This window comes from Python bivittatus, unplaced genomic scaffold, assembly GCF_059951505.1.
Source record: "Python bivittatus isolate LINGU-HERP-01145 unplaced genomic scaffold, Pbiv_v1 ctg000560_np1212, whole genome shotgun sequence".
NCBI classification, from domain to species: Eukaryota; Metazoa; Chordata; class Lepidosauria; order Squamata; family Pythonidae; genus Python; species Python bivittatus.
This window is the reverse complement of record NW_028277083.1, coordinates 8,024,978-8,047,465: the sequence shown is the minus strand read 5'-3', so window position 1 is coordinate 8,047,465 and position 22,488 is coordinate 8,024,978. Positions and strand designations below refer to the sequence as shown.

The window sequence follows — 22,488 nt, the reverse complement described above, 5'->3', positions numbered from 1 at the left end:
GTTAGGCTACTAGTATTCAGTACTTCCTCTGCCAAATACCTGCCAGGCTTGTACGAATTCGGACAAACTCTTAGCCAGAGAGTGGTCAGGCAGCATCCATTCATTGCCGGCTTCATTATCGTTGGTACCAAAAAGACCAGCAGAGGCACCTAAAAAGAAAAGAGAAAATGATTTTTCTTGCAGCTTGCAAGGCCAGCTTTGCCAGAACCAGAGAACGTCCCATAATGCTTTTTTTGCAATATATTCACTTGCGTATCTGTAATGGGCTATGAGAATAACCTTAGGAGGCAGAAGAGAGATACTCTCTTACTGATAAGAGAGATCTGAGTCCAGAGGAAGGATAGGGGTGGAGAAAGCACCTCAGAATTGTCCCTCCCTAGTTCTCTGGAATGTAAAGGAAGGGGAGGGGGGAAGCGCTTTCAGACTTGCAAGATTTGGTTATTGTAAGCTTACAATAAAAGTAGCATTAGTATTCTTGGTTTCGGTATCCTGGTCTGGATGACCTTGAAGGGCTTGATGATATCTTAGGGAAATTCTGAGCAGATCTCTTCATGACATCTAGGTTTTTACCCTGTACAACAAGAGTGGGGTTCTGCAGGAGAGGGAAAGAGGGGAGCACATGGCATTTGTGTGATGAGGTCATCATACAAATGTCACAACTTAGGGACTGGTGCCACTTGCCCCGATGGAAATACATCACAGCTGCATTTGCATGACAAGGTTATTGCACGTGTGTCGTTATGGTAGTTGGATATGGGTGCTGTTGGCCCTAAGTCTGGATTTGATTACTAAACCCATTAAATATTTCAGCTGGGTTTCCATTATGGAAGGAGATAGTAACTGTGGAGTCCTTGGGGTTCTCTGAGCTTGGTTCTTTTCTTGCAAACGTTTCATTACCTGGCTAGGGAACTTCTTCAGTGCTAAAATGGGATGGGGTTTGCTCCCTATTTATGTGCCGTGGCCTGCCTTGCCAGTGCTGGTGGGGTGGGGGTTTTGTTTTACTCCTCTGGTAGTTCTTTGATTAGCATCTGTTTACTGCTTGATTGTGTGCCTGGTGGTGACCTTGGCTTATCTGGGTGATGATTGTTGGTAAGGCGATCTTCTAGTCTTTTGTCTCTTTTGAATAGTATGTAGATGCTGTTTACCTCTATGTGTCTGTTAATTGCTGCCTTGTCTGAATACCAAGCTAAATCCAAATATGCAAGAGAATTCTTGGAAGCCTGGTATTCAGACAAGGCAGCAATTAACAGACACATAGAGGTAAACAGCATCTATATGCTATTCAAAAGAGACAGAAGACTAGAAGATCGCCTTACCAGCAATCATCACCCAGATAAGCCAAGGTCACCACCAGGCACACAATCAAGCAGTAAACAGATGCTAATCAATGAACTACCAGAAGAGCAAAACAGAACCCCCACCCCCACCAGCACTGGCAAAGTAGGCCACAGCACATAAATAGAGAGCAAACCTCATCCCATTTTAGCACTGAAGATGTTCCCTAGCCAGGTAATGAAACATTTGCAAGAAAAGAACCAAACTCAGAGAACCCCAAGGACTCCACAGTTCAACCCTGAGCTACACATATTTGCCTCTGTTGGAGATAGTAACTATTTGAGCCAGGAAGTGCATTGGAAAGATTGAGGACATGTCATGGGTTCTTTCCCAAACTGGCTACCCTGGTGGATCTCCAAACCTTAGTTTACTAGGCAAGGTTGTGTCCTACCTCCATCTCCCCAGGATGTTCTTCACCATCCATCCACTTTACCGTTGCCTTTTCTCATGGGCAGGGGAAGGCACCATTAAGTAAAGCACTAGACTACATCTACCCTCCATTTTGTTTTAAATGTTCCCAGAAGGCATTTAAGAAGCCCATTCATTCTGAAAGTGAATGCTTTTCGCATATCTTAGAGAAATTCTGGATGCTTAGGACAAACCGTGGTACCATCCATTCAAGGTAAGGGTACAGAAATCGTAACGAAGGTCACAAAAAATCAGGGCTCCATTAGCAGCAGTCACTTCAACGTGCTTTCTTTCCACCCGGACTGTGATGCCATTTTCTTGGAGAGGAATGTCAAAACTTCCACAATTCTCCAAAAGAGAAGTGTTGTATTGCTTGTAGATCTGTTTGAAAGCAAGGAAGGGGGAAAAAAATCCAGCTTTGGGAAACTGTTCACAAATGGGTAAAATGCAAGCCAGTAGAAATATATGGATGATTTAGCTTACTCCAAAATCCTAGCTGAGGATGTAATTTGAGTCTCTTTCCCCATCTAAATGTCCTTTTAATCCAAATTCTTGGTTAATTGCCTTGGGATTGGTTCTTATGTTACCCAAAACGGGGAAAGAGGAATGGTTGGCTTACATATCACCAGGCCAGACTTGTCAAAAAAAAAAGAAGCTAAAATCATGGATGCACCATTAGTTTAGCTTTAGCATCTCCATCCATGAAGTGTGGGTGGGAATTGATGTCTGGATTGGTAATAGGTAATAATAGATAATAAAATAAAATAAATAATAATGATACATAATAATAAAATAAATAATAAAAGATCATAGACAAAACTTTAACTCAAGTTCCAACTTTTACCTTCTCTTTGGGATAGATGATGAAAACTGTTTCATTCATGCCAAGGTATAGAGATCTGCCTGCACCACTGCTCTGGTTTAAGACTACAGTAAAGGCATCGTGGGCAAAATCTTTGGCCAGCAGCATACTACAGTTGGAGGTCAAGCTGTACATTTTCCCATCAAAAGTCCATAGGTGCTTGGTTCCCATCAACAAGGCATGATCTGGGAAGAGTCGAAACATAGCATCATGCAGTTGTTCATTATTGGTCTTGTAGAGCTCCTTGTGGGGAGGAAGACCTCTTCAGTGGGAGATATATGACCACCATGTTATAAATCAATCAACCAACCAACCAACCAATCAATCAATCAAGATCACCACCATGTTCTGTATATGGAGAGGATCTCCAGCAGATATTGCCAGGTTCCACCTGACAGGCAGCATTGGAACCACTTAGGCAAGAGCACAAGAAACCCAAGATCTTCCAATAAGTAGTATTTACTGAAAGAAGTTAGGAAGCCAGAACTGAAGTATTCCAGCAACTACTGTGTTTCAAGAACAAACCCTATAGATAGACATAATGTTCAAACCTTTTTGTGTGTCTCTCTTCCCATCCTACCTAAAGAAAGACCCTTGTTTGAGCAAGCTGGTCTGTCTCTACCTGTCCTTTCTTTTTCTAGACTTCAGATTTGCTATTGTGTTGTTTTTCACTGGCTGCGTGAGAACTAATTCTTACAGACGCTACATGTAAATGGTATAAGATGGGGTGGGTGGGAGGAAAACATCTGGCCCTTCAAATATTGCTCAGTTACAACCCCCAACCTTACCGTATATACCACTGAGAATGTTGGCTGGGGAATGCTCCTCATCCATGGAACAAAAGGCTGCATTATATAATTCCTGGACAATGAGACCATTCCACACACTGTCTCTTGGACTTCAGTGAATTACATAAAGATGTGCCTTGAAGAAACTTCTGCAGAAGCACCTGCTTTTGTAGTGCAGGTGATAAAAGCACAATATGAACATCTGAAAGCTGCCATTTTCTCCAGTCGTTTGCCATTAGCCCAACTGGTTGGGGTTGAGAGGAATTGAATTCCAAAACATCTGAAAGGCAATCGGTTGCACTGCTGGTGTTCTCTGAGCTTCATTTTTGGGCTGCGGAGGTTTCACTGCCCTACTAGGCAACGTCACGTGTGCAGGAGTTCACTTCTCCAAATCTTCTGCACTGGTGATGTTATCTAGTCAGTTAAGGAAATATTTGCAGCTCAAAAAACCATCATAGAGAATTCCAACAATGCAAGATGTCAATAGTGAGCTACAGATATTTGCTATTGGGTAACAACTTGCATGCTACCACCCTAGATATCCAAGAGATATGCTGCCAAAGAGTGCCCCTCATTGAATAACTTGAAGAGGGAGGGGAGAGCCTGATAGTTTTGAGGAAGAACTTAAAGGTCTTTAGGTGAGCGTTGAAGCTTTATTCTAACACCAGGTCTTTGGGACAAATGAATTATGCAGACAGAGCAAAGCAGCAGTGATCACTTAAATAAACACTAGATCTATCATGATCATCATCATGATCATCACCATCATCATCATCATCTTCCAAGAAATGCAAAAGAAGTGGAAGGATCAAAGGGAGGGTTCTCCAAGAACTTACGTTCAAAAGGGCTCTCCATGATGGCTCGCTTGAATTTGTAATATTCTGCACCCAGGTTGATGTTATATAGGCTTCGAAGGGGCTTCATCAGTTTCTCTTCAATTATGTAGTTTGTAATGTTGACTAGATCTAATGTGGGCTCTCCTTTGGGCATTACAGGCAAACTCACGGCCACAGAGCAGTTCCTGCAAGGCATCCCACATGGATAAATTATTTGATCGAAGCAGCTTTGAACATGCATTCATGAAACTTAAGAGCCTGCAGAACTAATTAAAAGCCTGTTGGTGGCAGGGTACTAGTAGGTGATTGAAAAGAGAGAAAGTCACTTCTAACCAAGCAGATGAAGGGGATATCTACCATGCTGCTTGATCTGTGGGCTAGCTAAGAAGAGCTCCTTGTTCTGATGGAATGATAAAAATAAAGGAATATTGCAAATGGCCCTGGATTGACCTTGGGAAGAAAGTTGCTGGGAAGAAAGCAGATGGATGGGTTACAAACCTTGTCCAAATTCCTTTCCCTTTGAAGTCAGTATGTCTTATCAGCCTGAGGCAGCTTGAGGCAGGCAAAGAAAGTTTGGTGGTGAAAGGCAGTAAAACCTCCCACAAAGAACAGAATGAAGCAGAATCAACCAAGTTAGATAAGGTACCGGCCAGCTCCGATTTCCCTTAGCAACAACGTGGGGTGCCCACCCAAGGGTGTGAATAATTACTGCCCACCAAGGATGATGTGCCTCTTTGTTTTAAAACTGTATAAAAGGAATTCACCTTAAGGGGAGTGGGGTTGGCACTTGATTTGGTGCAGAAATCACAAGAGCTCTCTTTTTCTGCAGAATAAAGCTTTGAAAGAGATTTCCACGTCTTGCGTGTTTCATCGGCGCCGTGCACCAGGCGCGACAGACCCAGCATTTCCTGGGAGAACAATTTCAAGACTAGGATAGTAAAAGTTCAAGCTGGCACTGGCATGCAGTGATGCTTGCTCAGTCATCTGCAAAGAATTTCTGGTTCTCTGTGGGAGCCATGGAAGTGATTAGGATGAAGGCTCAGTAAAGGGGACAACTGCATGGAGTCTTCATCTTGCCACTATGAAAACTGGGAATCCATTCATTCTAGTGGCCCCTGTATGAATCCAGAATCCAGCCAAGCCTAGCCTATCAGCCTATCCAAACGCTGATTGTTTGCGATGCAGAAATATCATTATACAGGTAGGCCTATAGATGCCTTTCTCAACCTGATCCCCACCAGAAGTATTGTCATTTTAGCTCCCCTAATTCCTTCCTTTGGCCATACCGGCTAGGAATAAAGAGAGCAGTCGTCTAACAGGCCTGAAGGAGAACCAAATAAGACTGTGTAATAAGAAGTCATAAAAGAAGAAAAAGTCCATAGTGTGCTACCTGGCTGAAAATCTGTACAGATTCGATAAAGATTTTTGGAGCTTGCCCAACGTTTGGGATAATTTGGCTTCTGCCCAATTTAGTATCTGTTGTGTTGCCTGTTATCATGATAAAAGAATAACAAAACAGGGATTTAGATTTTCTATTAAAACAGAATTAAACATTTCAATGGAAAACCAACATATATTTATCTATTAATTATATTTTAAATTCAGCACAGTTGTATTACTCTCAGTTGTTTACAGGGAAAACAGCTGTCATACAATGCTACAGAAACAATTGAAAACCATCAGAACAAATATTTAATTGATCTTTAAGCTGGAGGACATGAAGGCCTATATTGTGGCCTGTAAAAATAAGAACCGGTTCAAAAGACCAAAGATGTAATCCTCTACTTCTTTCTTTGAGTTCTTTGAAGTTTATTTCTGAGTATGGAATTGTACGCCCATGATTCTGAGCCCAGGAACACAGCCAGGGGAAAGGATCAGCAAAGTCTGCAATTTAGCCAGACTGAAGGGTCAGAAAAAGGGGGTTAATCTCCACGCAGGTTCATATGTGGAATTGAGACCACACCAACGCCATTCTGAAGAGGAGGTATGAGCCCCATCACCCACCGTTGGGACAGTTAGTAAAGGGGGGGGGGTAACATGCTGAAACGCTTGCAAGAGGGCCCATAACCTGGAAGACAGGATGTGTGAAATTTAGCTATAGGCTTAAAGCAGCTTGCACCCATATAAAAAGGGGAAGAATGTAGATAGTTGCGACAGGGTACAGCCAGTCTAACCGTAGACTGTGGCTATTTAAGAAACTACAGGAACACAGTAGCTTTCAAAATGACACGTAGGTAGAAGTCCCAAATATGGATAATTGTAAATAGGGGCAAGGGGGCTTTGGAGTAGAGTAGTGGGAGATGTAAACTAAGGCGGGACATCCGGGAATTGTATTTGGTGTATCTGATAGGTTGTAAACTCCATAGTACCTGATCAATGAGGAACTGGGGAGGGAATTGGGGAAGTATAAAAATTGTAACCAAACTGTGTTCAAGGCTTCTGCCACCTTACAGGCTGGAGTCCTTTTGTTCTGGTACCTTAATAAAAGCAACCCTTTATTCTGCACCTCGTGTTTGGATGTTTTTTGGCTTCGGCACCAAGCTCAGACCCGTTTTGTGGTGCAACAAGACCCTCTGAGAACAATTTATTCCAGCATGAAGAGCCCCCTTGTCAAATGATGCTTGGAAAAGGTAGCCCAAACAGGAGTTCATCAGTTGTAGGTGACAAATGGCCATTTACGCTTTCCATGAAACACCAGAGCATCATGATAATCATGGAAGCCTACAGAGGGATTGAAATCTGCAAGGTGGCAGGAGAGACATTGTGACTGAAGCACCGCTGGATGCACACACAAAAGGGGTGGGACAACACCGTGCTTGCCATCTTACAGATTTTGACACACATACACCCTGCAGATGCTGCTGACCACAGTTGTGGGCACTGCCTGAAATTTAAACAATGGTTCCCAGACCATCTTCTGTTCATCAGAAGACTTTAGATCCATTGCCTGTAATGAGCAGAGGTCCCTATTCTCTAGATTGGGTTATGACAGGAATCTCATTTTATTTCTGGAGGCCATATTTAACAGGAAGTGGGAGATTTTACTCACGAGAACATGCCAAGCACATGGACCATGGAAGTATGCACCCTCAATGTTCTCTTGTCTTTGAGAGGATCAAGGAAACATCTATGCAGCCTGTCAAGAGAAGTCCTACACGGAACTGCGCGCAAGAGAAAGTATATAATACCAACCATATCAAAGCCAGTTTTCAATGATCTTAATGCAACCTGGATGGGTTCCATTAGCCATGCATCTTTCACGACAGTGGGCACCAGTGCCTGGAGTTTCTTTAGATATGCGTCAGTCTTCTGTTGCCAAACTTCATCCCAAGGTTTCAAAGTCACATCATAGTAGACATCTTTCAGGGTTGTCAGTGGCTCTTGAATAAGAAGTTTTAAAAAATATAATAGAAAAAAAAATACATTAAAAGGATCTGTCATGAAGATCTATCATAAAATCCTATCAGCTCGAGGGGATTTTATTAGGCAGCTGCCAAGAGCTCAACTGCTAGGGTCCTTGGCACCTGCCATAACTCAAAAGTGATTCTTTCCCAGGGCAATCCCCATAGTGTTCTCTGTAGCAAGATTTATTGACACGAATGGGATGAGATTACAAGAAGTCCAGCAAGTAAATTATTCTCAATTTAAAACCAATATATGTCTATCTATATTATGGTGGAGTTTTTAGTACTTTCTAACAGCCTCCCTATAAACCAGCAAGGAGACAGGTCTCTTTGCTGATAATGGAGAAGCTTGAAGCTGGCTGTTGACATAATGGGCTCCTGAATCTTTATCCATCTGGGAATCAGGTCTTACATCAACACATTTTTTCTTTTTGAAAATCTAGGCTCCGTCCATAGAAACTCTCCCCCTGGAATTCAAGCCTAGGAGAACACACTGTAATTTCTATAAGTCTGAATGTGCTTCCCCCTCCCTCCTGTGTTGGAATGTATCTATGAAGAGGAGGGTGATGTGAGAGATCAAGGCTATCAGGAAGGAGGGGGCGCATTCCAGGAGGGGAAAGGAGACAAGAGACAATATAGTCCGCAGGGGGGGAGGACGCAAAAGAGGTTCAGGATAGCCACTCCCTAGAATCTCCCAGGGTATATCCCCTAGTTGCAGTAGTATAGATTTAGTCTGGGAAGATTCTGTCTATAAACTGTAAGCAAATAAAGGAACTTTATTCAACTGGACTGTTTTACCGTTGTTCTTGGGCTGGGCCTGACACCTCCCTTTGCCTTCATGTGATCTAGGGAGGGGCTTGTCTGAGACATTTACTCAGATTACTTTCTTGGCTGGGGCTTAGGCCCCTTTTATCTTACCACTGCCTTCCTCCTGTCCCTCAAGGCTATTCCCTCTTTCCTCTACATCCTCCTTTTGCCCATCTGTGCTTACTTTGGAGTTCCAGTTGGATTTGTTGTAGAATGTTTTGAAGTTTCCTCAGGTACAGTGGGAGATGATCCTGTAATAGGTGTTTAAATCCACTCTGCTCCCACAACTGAGCAACTGTGCTCATCCCACTGTGGAGGACTCGTACCATTTCTTTGGAGGCTTCTAAAGACCAGCCAACAGCATCATATAGAAATTCAATGTGCTGGACCTATGGTACAAATTATATAAAAAAGGGGTAATCTGCTCTCTCTGGGTTTCTATGTCTTTCTTGCACCCAGAAGGGTCTTCATAAAAAGGCAAATATGGCTACATTGTTGGGAGCGGGGAATGTGATGTCTATGAATTTGACTGTACCCACAGACCCATTTTTCCATGTCCACCAAGTTGCCTGCATTCCTGAATTTAAATTTTTAAAGATTCTTTTATTTATTTATTTTTTAAAGTAGATATCAGAAGTTGACAAACATCAGGGACCAGCATAATTTTTATTTCCAAGAAAATGCATCTCAATCTGATGTAGGATTCAAAGTGTTGTTAGAAAATAAGAATGGAATCCAGAGTTTTGTATGGAAGTATGCTCACCTGTTTGGATAAAAAGTTAAACTATAGAGTTTGGTGCTTAAAAAATAAGATTCACACACACACACACACACCACACCCAATATTTGTGCCTATATCTTACCGATTTTCTGAAATCCTGAATGTGTTCCTCCAATTTTTTTATTCTTTCCACCAGTCTGCGCTGGAGATCAGATGTAATCTCACCCAATTTTGACTGTAAAGAATCAGAAAGGACTCTTAAGGTAGTTAATACAGTTTATTAGCCAAAGAGGCAGAGCAGAATAAGTATCTCTGGAGTCAAAATGAGGCAACAGGTTGATGTGATTTGGAGTAAACATTGATCCGCACATTTCAGTGACAATATCATGATAGTTAATGGTTCTTCCAGTGCTAAAGCTAAAACCTGTGAAAGCTGGACACTGAGAAAGAAAGAAGATAAATGTCTTAAAATTATGGATTTGGAAACACTAAGAGTCCTGTGGACTGCAAGAAGAACTCATTGATCAGTCATGGACAAATAAAGGCTGACTTATGAGATGAAGGCCAGCAAGTGGACATTGATATATTTTGAGCATGTGATGCTGATGGATTAAAAAACTGATTATGTTGGCAAGGTTGAAGGAACTGGAAGAAGGGGAAGACAATGAATGAAATTAAGGAGATGTCTGGAATGTCCATAGAAAAACTATGAGTTATAACTAAAGACTGATCAAGGTGGGAAGAATTGGATATGCAGTCTCCAAGAGTCAAGCTCAACTTGATACCATTTAACTACCACAATTAACGACTAATTTGCTTGACAGAGGCCTTCACACAGGGATTTATTTAAAATCTGGGCTGTAATCCAATTATAGTGTTGACCCAAATTGGTTAACTGGGTCAATTACAAACTTAGTACTGTAGCTGCATCTCTACAACTTCCTACGCTTGCTGACTTTTTAAACTAAATTTGTTTATTGGTTTGCTGCTTGCAGACTGGAATGAGAGACAGAGAGATCAACTCCTTGTTCGTTGTATGGCATCCCACCTCAGTCTTCATGACTAGATCCCAACAGCCATGGGCCTTCAAATTCAAACATTGGTTAGAAGCTTCCATGGTGAGATATCCCATTTCCTCATGTCTGTTAACAATGAGGTGGGCGTTGAGTGCAGCATGCTTTTGACCATTCATACAAGCTGCAAACTCTAGTCCATCCTCAGAATTTCCTGTGAGAGAGAGAGAGAGAGAGAGAGAGGGAGGGAGGGAGGAAGGAAGGAAGGAAGGAAGGAAGGAAGGAAGGAAGGAAGGAAGGAAGGAAGGAAGGAAGGAAGGAAGGAAGGAAGGAAAATTTCTGTAGTAACTCCTTCAGAAGGACAAAGTTTAAACATCAAGGAAGGGGATGGGCACCTGTATTGTCAAATCTACCTTTCAAGTACCCCATGTAATACTGAAGACACCCTTTTCCTATGAAAGCTGTTATTTTCACTTTCTCGTTTGGATGATCCATCTTTCCCTCAACAAGGACTTGGCTTTGATCAGCTGAAGAGGTCACACGTGCCTTCACATCCATCCAGATAGCCTCTGGTCCTTTTAACTATGCAAAGGAGACAAATCACACAAAGCAAAATATAGTAATTATGGAAAACTTTAGATAGTTAACATCTTTTGACCCTGAGCTAGATTGTTTATGCCTAGCAACAATCAGCTCCTTTGCTTGATTACCCTCCTCTTTCACCCCCTTCATATTTTCGTTCCATTTCATTTCAAGCTCCAGAATGTCTCACCACATGTCTACTTTCTCAGCAGCTTTGGGAGAAGACTAGGAACATGGCTTGGGGGTCAGCCAGTTCCCATCCTTGCTTCCAGGATAACTTTGATTTTACAAAATCATGGGAGATTCAATGATGGATCTCATGACAAACAACATACAGTGCTTTGGCTCAGAGGGACTGTGGATTCTCCTCTTTTTATGTAAGCACCTGAGTATCTCGATCATGAGGTGGCAGTGTATGCTCACTAACAAATTGAAAAGAAAAATGGCAGTGCGCAATTTAGATGACTGAGTAGGTAAGCTAAAAAGATGTATCAAGCAGCTATAGCTAAGCTCCTGTAGCTGTATCTATCTTGGGAGGGAGGCTTTTGCAGTGAAAAAAAGTTCAGAACAGGAGGCATAAACATATCTTTGCTTCTTTTCCCCAAGCGTTAAGATACCTCTTATCACAACCTCATTCTGCTATGTTCCTGCTAAATTTACCCATTATTCTATCTAATAATGTGAGCTGGTACAGACATGACTTTAAGATCAGCCACATCATCCCCCACCTTCTTTTTCCCCTAGTCTTCCTCTCTGTCCAAGAGTTCTTGAACCTCAAAAGCTAGCAGTGATGCTCTACAACATCAATTGACCTAATCAAAATAATGCTTCTGTGGGTTAATAAGGGGAAAAAAACCCATAACCTCCTCAAAAACTCTGGCTCAGCCCCTTTCTCCTCACTGACTGACCCATTGCATTTTTTATGGCTCCAAAATGTTAACTGTAGCCTCTGGCCACAAACCAAGCTAGTCACTCCAATCTTTCTTTGCAATGTACTCCTAAGAAGATCCTTGCTGGTTGAGATCAAAGTCCTTTTCCAAGCATGCAGATAGAAAGAGCCTTCTGATGAGACAAGAACAGTTTTGGAAAAGGTGACCAGATGCAAAAGAAGATAGGGCTCTTGCTCTTTTAAAAGTGGGGTTGAAATTCTATTTTCTGAATAGCTTGGAAAAAGCCTCTGTTTGCATCTTCTTAGAGGAAACCATCCTTTCCTGCAGCTTCATGGCTGCCTCCTGTCTACTCACAAAGTCATTCCATTTATTGATTGAGTCTTCTGTCTGTCTTTCAGCCAGAAAGGATCTCTTGAGTTCAGTAGTAATAAAACAGGGGATAGCCTTTCGACTTGCCCCCCCAAAAAATCTGGGACAATCCAAGAAGGGGAAATAGTTTGCTGGGTTGCTGTGAGTTCAAAGAAGGAAAAAGAAGCAGAAAGATGCAGTATTTCCCCCAATTAGTTCCCACCAGCTCACTGAAAATTCTGTTGAATAGTTCTTCATTTCCAGCTTGCTGTCATTCCGTAAAGCCACCGTAATTGCCCCTTCGTTGTGTGCAAGTCTGATTTTCCCTTCAGATCGTAAGATGGTGTCTCCCTGGTTTAGCTGGAGTTTCCCAGAAAGAGCAATTGCCTGGATGATAGAAAGCAAATATGGTCACAGATGGTCTGTGTTCAGAAAAATAATGGACTTCTGGAGGGCTCTAAGTTGGAACTCAGAACACATTCAGAAGTTATTAAAATGGTTTCTATTTGAACCCTCCCAAATCATTGCTCACGTTTGGGAGGTCACACATGCCGAATCTCATATCATAATTCAGCCAAGCTGAATAATCCGTTTCAACTTTTCCCAGAATATGCTGATGGGAACATGAGGGCAAGAGATTCTTTAAAGTAGCTTGCACCCACATCTTCTCCCGATGTAACACTTTGCTTTTCTGCATGAAAAGAAAAGGAGAAGGCAGAAATAAAATTGTGGGACATAATGAGAAGTGGAAGACAAAAAACCCCCTACAAACTGGATCTTTTTTTTCTTTTTTACTTTCCATAAGCTTTTTATACAATAATTAAAATAAAATTATTGGAACTGAGGCCCAGAGTCACATTTGAGCATAATTTACATACATTGTGAATACATTTCTTTTGTTTCACCCCATTTCTATTCCACTGTCCTTTAAAACTCAAAACATTGAACGTGAAATGTGTATATACCTTTCTTCATTGTATTTAACTACAATAATTTAGGTAATTTGAGTTGAGACTTCTCTGGAAGAATCCCAAACACACATAATGAGATCCATGTTTGAATGGGAACTTAAGCTGATTCTTTAACTGCTACCTGCATTATCTCAGAGAAATGTTAGGTAGAGAGATCATCTCTCCTGGCACATTTATGAAAACATTGTAATCCAATCTTAATTTTGCATAATAAAAAGCCCAACAACTAGGTTTCCACCGTCTTGGGTGAAGGTGTTGGCAAGTTAGAAGCTGCAGGCCCCATGATACGTGTTGATCCCCCAAATCTGCACCATGGAGCAAAACATTGCATGAAAATGCTGCGAGTTGATGAGATTCCATGAGAAGATGCTGACATCTCATGAGGGTTTACTGAATCTTGTGAGATTTTCGCAGATCTCCCTTGGGAGATCTAGCAAGATTCCATGTTCTTGAGGTGAGATTTTACAGAAATCTTGCAAATTTGAGGTGAGGCGTGGGGATTTGAGTGTGCCGTTATGTGTGTATGCATCAAGACTGTACAACAAGGCAATGTTGATTCCTGACCTCTGTTTTATATGTCAGTTTCTTTGGCAACTGTCTCAAACGGATAGTGATTCTTTTCCAAGTAATATTCTCTCAGTTTTTCTTAGCATGATTTATGAAGGTGAAAAGGATGTTGTTACAAGAATTCCAGCAACTGAATTATTTTCCACTTAGACCCAATATATCCCTGTGTATATTCAGTGAAGATTTCCTAATTGTCTTTTTGCAGATGTCTATTTACGCAACGGTGTCTTGAATCTTTATCAGACTGAGGATCAACAATCACATACTTTGTGTTCAAGGAAGTGCAAATTCCTGCCCTCTACAGGCAGGGAGACTGATGACAAAACCCACTTTCTTTTACCTCATAGATCAGATGTAGTGCAACTGTCTTGCTATCCCATGTCAGATCTAGGTGCTGATTCAACATAGCTGCTGTCTGCTTAAGAGAGCCACAGGCCTGAAGACTTGCAATTGTAAGAATCTTTTTAAGCTGCCAAAAAAGAACGTAAGATATTATTTACTTTGAGAACTGTCGTTCCAGAAGTTGGAGGCCACCCCTTGGCTCACTGGCAGTGGAGAAAAATTGAACCAATTCTCTTGGCATGGAGGAGATTCTACTCCCCAGGAGTTCTTACTCAAAAACAAATAGAAGAAAAGGGCCATTCCTGAGGTACGCTGTAAAGCGAAACTGGTTTAATTTCCTTCTCCATCCTGATGGGACTCTCTTTGAATTATTTTCTCACATTTAAAAATTTCTGTGCATTCGACTCAAAGATGTACTTAATGTCCCATCTGGTTTGGCTCCAAAAATCATTTTACTCTTCTCTACTATTTATATCTTCGGGTTTCTCTAGTGAAGCTGGATCACCCACTCACTGCCCATCTCTGAAATACGTTTTTGCTGAAAGCCAAAATTCATACCTGGCCAGAAGAAGCTGTGATACAACCATCCCAAAATGTGTCCCTGGCCTTGGACTTGTCTCCAAAAGTAAAGTTCATCTGGGTAGGCTGGCCATGGTTCCAAGCGAGCTGCATCTAAAACTCAGAAGAGACATTTCTCCTGAAAGCTCAAGGTGGCAGAGCAGGGAAGTGTATCCCCTTTTTCATCTCCAAGATTGGGCTGAAGGAGAGTGATTCTCCAAAGTCATCTGACAAACTTCACAAACTTCACAGTTGAGTGGGGACTTCAACCTTGATCTCTCTTGTCTCAACTCAGTACCTTAACCATGACATCACGCTGGCTGTTTAGCATTGTTCGTCACAGAATCTTATTTCCTGGTATTTTTTCAAGAAAGACCATCATCTCCCATCACTGCATTTCCTCCTATTATATCAGTCCTAATGTTCTGAAGCATCTTCACCGTTATTTATGGAGTATAACTCCATTCAAGGGACATAATTCTCCAGTCAAATTTAAGTGGAACAAACTTCATAATATCTCATTCCTTGGAAGTAGGAATCTTTGAATTTAATAGGATACATATATTTTTGAACAAATGATTGCACAGTACAACGCTTTGGAGATAATTCCCTTCAATTACCTGTTGTGTGTACGCTCCTTTGCGGCCTTCAGTCAGGGAACTAACCTCAATGTGTTTCATCGTGAAGTTAAAAGGGTGTGCGACAGAGGCAGAATAAGCAACCCGTGCTTTCCCCAACTTGAGAGAAGAAGATACTAAGACCTGTTGTTATCAGCAGAAAGAGATGTCACACAATGGAGCAATACAAGCTTCACTTTTGGAAAACAGGCTAGAAAATGATTTTGTGCTTTTCATGCAGGGTTGGATGGCAAAGGCTGAATTTTTACCAGAAATGTAAATGTGGGGGAACAGGGTCTCCCAGAAGGCCATGCTTTATTTGGACTAAGAAATTAGGGTTGGGAAGCTTCCACTTATTCCAGAGGGGTCAGCATCTCTTCAACAGTTTTGCAAGAATGGAGATCATCATTACAGGAACACAACCTTGTCTTTGCTAAGATAAGTGGGGTTTTTGTCCAGTCCTTCGTAAGAAGTAGAATTGTAGAGCTGGAAATAGCATTCAGACCATCAAGCCCAATTCTCTGCTCAGTGGAACCCAAATGAAAGCATTTCCAGTGAAAAGCCATCAAGCTTCCACTTGAACTTATCCAGTGAAAAGGATATAAATCTCTGAATATAGAATCATAGCATTGATAGGGATTACAAGGCTCAAGATCTGCTGTTGCATCTACAATGAGAAGTTGTCAAGTCATTGATTCTCAGGGATAATTATTGGGGACCACAGAAAGAGTGAAGCAGAAACAAGCAAGGGTTGGCTTAAAGTAAGTGGGTGTCAAGCCCTGCAAGGCTGGCAAACTCAGGAAATAAGAACCACCTGGATTTCTGGAAAGATGTTTATTGCTAGCAAGAAAAAATACAGTAACAGAATCTTGAAAGCCTGTCAAAGCAATTCTCCAGGTCATCTTATACCAAGTATAATCAAGGTGGAATTGCTCTGAGACTCTTTCTCACAATTCCCTCGTCCCCTGGACTGAGGGGTCTCTTTCACAATGGTGCTGGTTTCCTTCTCCACTTTCCAGGCTCTGCTAGACAATTGGGGACACCAGTTGTCTATCTAATGCCCCCTTTTTCTCTTCTCTGTCTTCCGTGCAAGAGACCGATCTCTTATAGTGGGCTTTGGGACTTAAAATCAACTTGAAGGTCACATGCAATCCAAAAGTTGCTGCTTTCTACCCATGCTTACCTGCTTCTTTTCATCCCATGAGATGATGATCCTGTCCTGGTGGTTGCGCAATGAGTGCTCTACATTCACATTGAGAGAGGAACATGGAGGAAAAGGGCCAGAGAAAGGATGGCAGATCTCCACTGAAAAAGAAGGGGAAGAAGTTGGATTATTTGTGAAAAGTTATTTGCTAAATCCAGTACCTTTTTTAGGCACTTCGTTTTTGGTTCTGTTATTTTGCATTTCCTGTGCGTGAGCCACATTACCTCCCTATGTTGTCCAGAGAATGCAAAGGGGAAATATTCAGAGAAATAGGTATGAGTGCATTTCTTCAAGGGCAAATACCAAGATTCCCCTGGCATTTGCCCTTATGTATACTTGTTGTTGTTGTTGAACAGCATCACAACATTCCAAGAAGTAAAACAAAAGCAGAAGGATCATTGTGTTCCAGCTCACAGAAGGGCAAATTAGGCTGCTACTGCTTGAAATGCAAACACAAAGAATTTCTTCCTCTTTGTAAGACCTGTGCTTTTCCACTGGAATGTGCATATGAGCTCATCTGAATGTATCCACAGTCAATTGTGCAGCCAATGCCTTCGATTGTGAGTGTGGCTGTTTGCACAATCCAGCCTCTTCATTCACATTCACCCACCACCTTTATCCTTTGAGTAAGCCCCCTCTTGAGTTGAGAAGATTCCAGCCTTTTGTTCTGGGCTAAACTATAGGACAACTCATAGCTATCCCCTCTAGCTGGGGCTGTTGGAAATCGGTCACATCATCATCTGGGTCCAAATACCACTTTCAGAAGGTTCATAGCTTAGTCAATCCAACCATTGCTTGCCTGAGCACTTTAGAGATTTACCATTTAAGTCATGATTTCCAGACCCCTTTGGGAAAGGACCAGTGTAGTTACTGATGACTTTAATTTCTTTGCTGCCCCATGACACTGTGCATCTCAGTTCTTGCATTCGCTGCTTGATTTTTTGGTAAACTGTTGTGGCCACAAGATGCCCTGGAAGGAACTGTATCTAAAAAGAAAAAGGAAATGGGAGATGGAAAAGAAAGATGGACCATCCTTCATTTCCCCGTGAACAGATTCTACCAAACCAGGATTTAACTTAATAGGCAAGGCTTCATCACCTTTCCTTCTCTCTTCCTTCATGAATGGGATAAGGAATAAACTAAACTTCAGCTTTCCAGATTCCCTGCTCATTCAAACAGATTGAGATTATACATTGGTACACATTGTTCCTAAGAGTTTTTCTACATTTTTTCTAGATTTTTATCCCACCTTTTTTCATATACAACTCAAGGCAGCAAACATACCAATACTCCTTCTTCCTCCTATTTTCCCCACAACAACAACCCTGTGAGGTGAGTTGGGCTGAGAGAGAGTGACTGGCCCAAAGTCACCCAGCTGGTTTTTCATGCCTAAGGCAGGACTAGAACGCACCATCTCCTGGTTTCTAGGCCAACCCCTTAACCACTACTCCCAGCTGGCTCTCAAACATTGCTTGATGATTGATTGTGCCCGATTTTCTTGTAGAGGGAAAGTCTTTAAAATCAAAATATTAAAGAAAAAGTTGCACCCAGCTAGGATAGGTTGTTTAGATGAACTTGAGTATAGTTGGTCTCAGTAAATATTAATTTTGTTAAGATGTGAAAGTCTTTTTTTACATTTGGACAACCAATTTGGGTTTGACTTTTTGGATAGCATAATAATAATTACCTCTGCCATCATTTGTGGTGAACAAACTATCTGTCATGGATCCCTTGGTTGGAGAGAACTTGGGGATCCGTCAAGAAATTCAAAGGATCCTCATAGGATATACTCTACTGTATACAGTGAATGGAAGCAAACAGGACTGCAAAAGAAATCTGAACTAAAGGCCTTGAGAGAACCTCTGCCTTTTGTGATCCCAAATATCTTCTCAAGAGATCCTAGCATTTCCTTCTTTCACTTTTATTTATACGTGGTACAGGATAGCATTATATAGACAGTCCACTCAAGGTCTAATGACATAAACATAATACTAGAAATAGAAATGGCATATATATCAGCGGTTACCTCTGAGGAAACATCAACCATGTTGGGGAGATACTGAAGAAGAAAGGGCAGATTCTGGAAAGATTTTACATGCATTTCTTCACTAGGGGAAAAAAGAGAGATAATGTAACAATTCCTTCTGTTACCAATGGTATGCTGTGAGTTACTTTTTCCCCTCTTTCTTCTTGTTTCCATCAAAAGGGCACCATCCATGTACAAACAGCACCAACCATGTACAAACACGATGACTGGACCTCTCATGGAGAAGTCAACATTGGCAGAAGGACCTAAAAAAGAGATCCTCGGTCTCATCCAAGCCGTTAGGCTTAAAGTAAATAATCAGTAATTTGATAATAAAGTAAACAGTGAAATAACCAAAAATGTAACAATAAAGTAAATAACCAATTATAGAGGTTTGTTAAACATCTTCAACCTTTGCCAGAAAATCATGACTGTGGTCAAGGTCAACCTCATACCTTTCCAATTTTTTTTTGGAAATGAAGATGAATGAGAGATGTAAATCTGGGTTCCAAGTCAGATTCAGAGATGCCTCTGTCTCATTTTCGGACAGGCTATCCAGGAGCATCAGCTGAAAGTACAAGCAGGGAAAAGAAGAAAGAAGAAATGCAAGGATTTATGAGATTTAGCTGAATTGTGAGAGGTGGTACAAGGACCTTTCAGACATTAACACTTATACTAGCTTACATTAACCAGTTTCAGACATTTGGTCAAGCTTCAATCACTCCTGGCTTTTTGTGATAATTGTCAAGCTAATGCACTGTAACTGGATGTGGGGGCTTGGTTCATTCAGAAGACAAATCTTTACTATATTTAGCAAGATCAGGGACGTAGAAGGAAATTTAAAAAGGGAGGGAGGGAGGGGGGAGGAAGGAAGGAAGGAAGGAAGGAAGGAAGTTTCTGCCTATGATCTGGATAGAGAGATCGACTAATTTTCCATTAATTTTCTCAGTGTCTGTACCTCTCAAATGGAATTTACCCACATTCACTACAACACACACACACACACACACATACACACACATTCCATGCTGATATGGTAGAAGTACAGTACATGCCAAAATTACTCAGCAGTAATATGACTGTTTTCTCTGAATGGCAAACAGTTTGCTTTGTCCATCAGAAAGGTTCTCCCTCTCCTCGTCTTCAGCCTAAATTCTTATTTTTGTAACCAAGTCCTAGCCTCAAGCACAAGAGAAAACACATTTGCTCGACTTATTGTGATAGTTTCTCTAAGAGACAAAACTTTAAAAAATACAACACTGAAATACAATAAAAAAGAATAGTGAGGAGAAGGAGAAGGGGAAGGGGAAGGGGAAGGAGAAGGAGAAGGAGAAGGAGAAGGAGAAGGAGAAGGAGAAGGAGAAGGAGAAGGAGAAGGAGAAGGAGAAGGAGAAGGAGAAAGAGATCCATGTAAGAAGTCCCAGTGAGGAATATTCATATATTGCAAGCCCAACCTTTTAAAATATTATTCAAACCAGATGATGCAGAAACATTATGCTCCATCTTCTAATTTCTATAGTATAAGGACATTTTAAAGATTGACTGAGACAGAAAACATCTCTTGAATCTGCTTTTTATCATCTAAAGTTTTATTTTCTTTCACTTTTGTAAGATACATCTTTTAGCCATTTCCTATGTTCATTAGAGCCAAAGCTCTTCATAAAATGTCAGATTCCATATTTTGGTATTTATGTAGATTAAACCCCCATTAAATCCCCATAAGAACCCTTCAAGTTAAGTTAGGCTTAAAGAGAGAGAGAAGGCTGGCTCAGGGCACATACCTCTAAGGATTCTGGGATATCCGATTGGAGGAGCCAAGGCCATTTGTGATGAAAGCTCCCTGTTAAATCAAGCTTTCCTTCTGTCTTTTGCATTTGTCCTTCAACAAATATCCAATAGGAACCATACTGGACCTTCATTGTTATGTTCTTGACCTCCAGAAGCATCACAGATGACTTCACAGCCAAGCATTCAAGTTTTGGGAACAAGAGATAATGCCGCATTATTAACAACCCATTTCTTCCTCTGTTTTTCTCCCATTTCCCTCCCATCCCCTTGGCTTTTCTGTTGCCCTTTTGTGGCATGCAAAGAACATGACTTGATCTCAATTTAATGCCCCAAGTCGTCAAGTGAAACAGAAACTGCCAAGAGCCTGGGGGCCCTTCTCACCCTGTTACACCAATCGATCTACATCCACTGTTGTTTTTTACTTCCTCCCAAGACAGCTATAACAACCCTTTTTGAAAAAGCAAGGCTGGCTCTACTTTCAGACAGATATGGTAGACACTTCAGCCATGCCCTGTCCATAAGAGTATCTAGAAATAAACCAAGTACCTGTAGCTCTATTTTGTCTTGCATCCAAAATCTCTGCAAAGTCTCTAAATTATGCCCAAACTTGTAGCCTAGAAACACATGGTCCGGCTTCTGTATAAAAACCAACTCTTCTGTGATCTATTTTTTTTTTTTAAAGGAGGGAGAAATACGTTAATAAGGGTTGTCTTGAACCAAGGCTGTTGCAGATATTAAAAGTTGGCTAGAACACAAACATTTCATATTGTGGAGGCCAGAATTGTTTAGGGATCCCCGAGAGAGAGAGAAAGAACAAGAGAGACATCTCTGAAATTCAGCTTTCTCAATTTAAAATGAGATCACTGCAACACCGTGGGGAAATCTATCTGAATGGTTCATGGCAAATATAAAGTTTAAACTGGAGAAAAATGCAAGATGGGCATTAAATAAAACCTTAGAATTGAGTCTGACTTCTGGTGACTGTTAAGGGCCCAACCGTGTAACTTTCTTGGCAGCAAATACAGATCCAGGTTGCCACTGTCTTCCTTCAAGATGTTCTTTGACTTTCCAGTATAATTTTGCAGTCTGGGGATTCACTGGTTATCTCCCATCCAAGCACTAAACAGGCTTGGTCCTGCTGAGCTTTCAAGCTCAGATTAAGTCAGCCAAGGGCTACCACTGTATTGTGCCGAATTAGAGGAAGAACCAGGCCCTTGAAAGCCTCTGAGAGATCCAGGGGCAGAATGATACACCCAGCCGGTTTATCCTCATTCCATCTCTTTCATTGTTTGCCTATTTTATTATTTGCTCAGAACCCCACCCGCCTTGTTCCTATATTTTCTTCGGCCTGGAGGAAGCTGCTTAGATTCACTTTGACAAAAAGCTTTGCTCTACAGAGGCAATGGGATTCTCTTCATCGAAGCGCAGAAGCAGTGGTGCACTCTGTGAGGTCCCCAGATTTCCTAAGTTTCTTCTCTGTGACTTAAAATCAGATGGTTTTGCAAATACAGTAAGAGGTGGATGAAGGCTGAGTGGAACATTCTCCAACAGCTTAGACGTGAGGGAGTCAGTCGCTCTGCAGATTCTCTTCAAGGAAATGCTTTGCTCCAACCTTCACTAAAGTGAAACATCCTTTCAAAGATTACACAACTCTAAAATTCATCCAAAGAGCAAACAGGTCAGTTGCTCCTCAGATCATATTTGAGATCTGAGTAACAATCCCATCTTGTTTAAAAGAAGCATGGTCCTGTTTATGGTACCATTCGTGTTAGCTCATTGGAAAATGTTACTTTTACGTATGATTTTTCTAACCCTTGGCATTCACCTGTGATGGAAGATGCCAAGGCATTCAAGTTGAAACCTAGATCAAAGAAGGTGTGGTTTACCTGCTTGCCATCCACCTTAAACTGAAGCAGCCTTTTACAAAGGGCGCCACTCTTTTCAGAAATTAAATCTACTTCTGTCCTTGCAGGAATGCCAAAGTTAATGGCCCCTTTGATATGTTGATCCAGAAATGCATGAAGTTCTTGTCTAGTCTGCAGGAAAGATAATCAAAGAAAGTCAAGTGCACCAGTGTCCCCAGAGGAACAAAATGATTTGTATTCCCAATAAATTGCTGCAGGTGGAAAGATTCCAGAATTCTAACCCTACTTTCCTCCCACACCAATGTTCACATTCCCCAAACAGCATTTTATAATCCCTTAGTGCACACAGTCTTTATTTGCCTGCTCTACCCCTTTTTCTACTTTTTTCCCCTCTCATAACAAGAATCAATTATGGAAGTGTATACCCGGAGAAGACATGCAAAATTCAAAGCCATCAAACAATGAGAAGAATAAATACTGCAGTGAAAAGATTTCTTTGGACAAGCCCCACTATGGTAGAATAAAATGGTCTGCTGTCTCAAAGGCTGGGGAGACA

At 41.4% G+C, this 22,488-nt stretch overlaps 1 protein-coding gene across 1 annotated transcript in view; it reads right to left on the bottom strand.

Annotated features, from left to right (window-relative positions):
• Nucleotides 1-22,488, bottom strand: part of APOLTP (apolipoprotein lipid transfer particle homolog) — a 64,797-nt gene that overhangs the window by 4,346 nt on the left and 37,963 nt on the right. Inside the window, exons 40-61 of the mRNA XM_088148126.1 lie at nt 21,954-22,103; nt 20,614-20,730; nt 20,061-20,234; nt 18,735-18,847; nt 18,280-18,361; nt 17,074-17,239; nt 16,233-16,354; nt 15,053-15,193; nt 14,433-14,546; nt 13,873-14,001; nt 12,527-12,685; nt 12,226-12,381; nt 10,588-10,756; nt 10,210-10,388; nt 9,304-9,396; nt 8,625-8,829; nt 7,422-7,609; nt 5,620-5,717; nt 4,230-4,414; nt 2,588-2,790; nt 1,938-2,124; nt 40-149 (exon numbers count right to left, since the gene is read on the bottom strand). Of these exons, the coding sequence (XP_088004252.1) occupies nt 40-149; nt 1,938-2,124; nt 2,588-2,790; nt 4,230-4,414; nt 5,620-5,717; nt 7,422-7,609; nt 8,625-8,829; nt 9,304-9,396; nt 10,210-10,388; nt 10,588-10,756; nt 12,226-12,381; nt 12,527-12,685; nt 13,873-14,001; nt 14,433-14,546; nt 15,053-15,193; nt 16,233-16,354; nt 17,074-17,239; nt 18,280-18,361; nt 18,735-18,847; nt 20,061-20,234; nt 20,614-20,730; nt 21,954-22,103 (3,240 nt within the window). The remainder of the gene's footprint in view (nt 1-39; nt 150-1,937; nt 2,125-2,587; nt 2,791-4,229; nt 4,415-5,619; nt 5,718-7,421; nt 7,610-8,624; nt 8,830-9,303; nt 9,397-10,209; nt 10,389-10,587; nt 10,757-12,225; nt 12,382-12,526; nt 12,686-13,872; nt 14,002-14,432; nt 14,547-15,052; nt 15,194-16,232; nt 16,355-17,073; nt 17,240-18,279; nt 18,362-18,734; nt 18,848-20,060; nt 20,235-20,613; nt 20,731-21,953; nt 22,104-22,488) is intronic.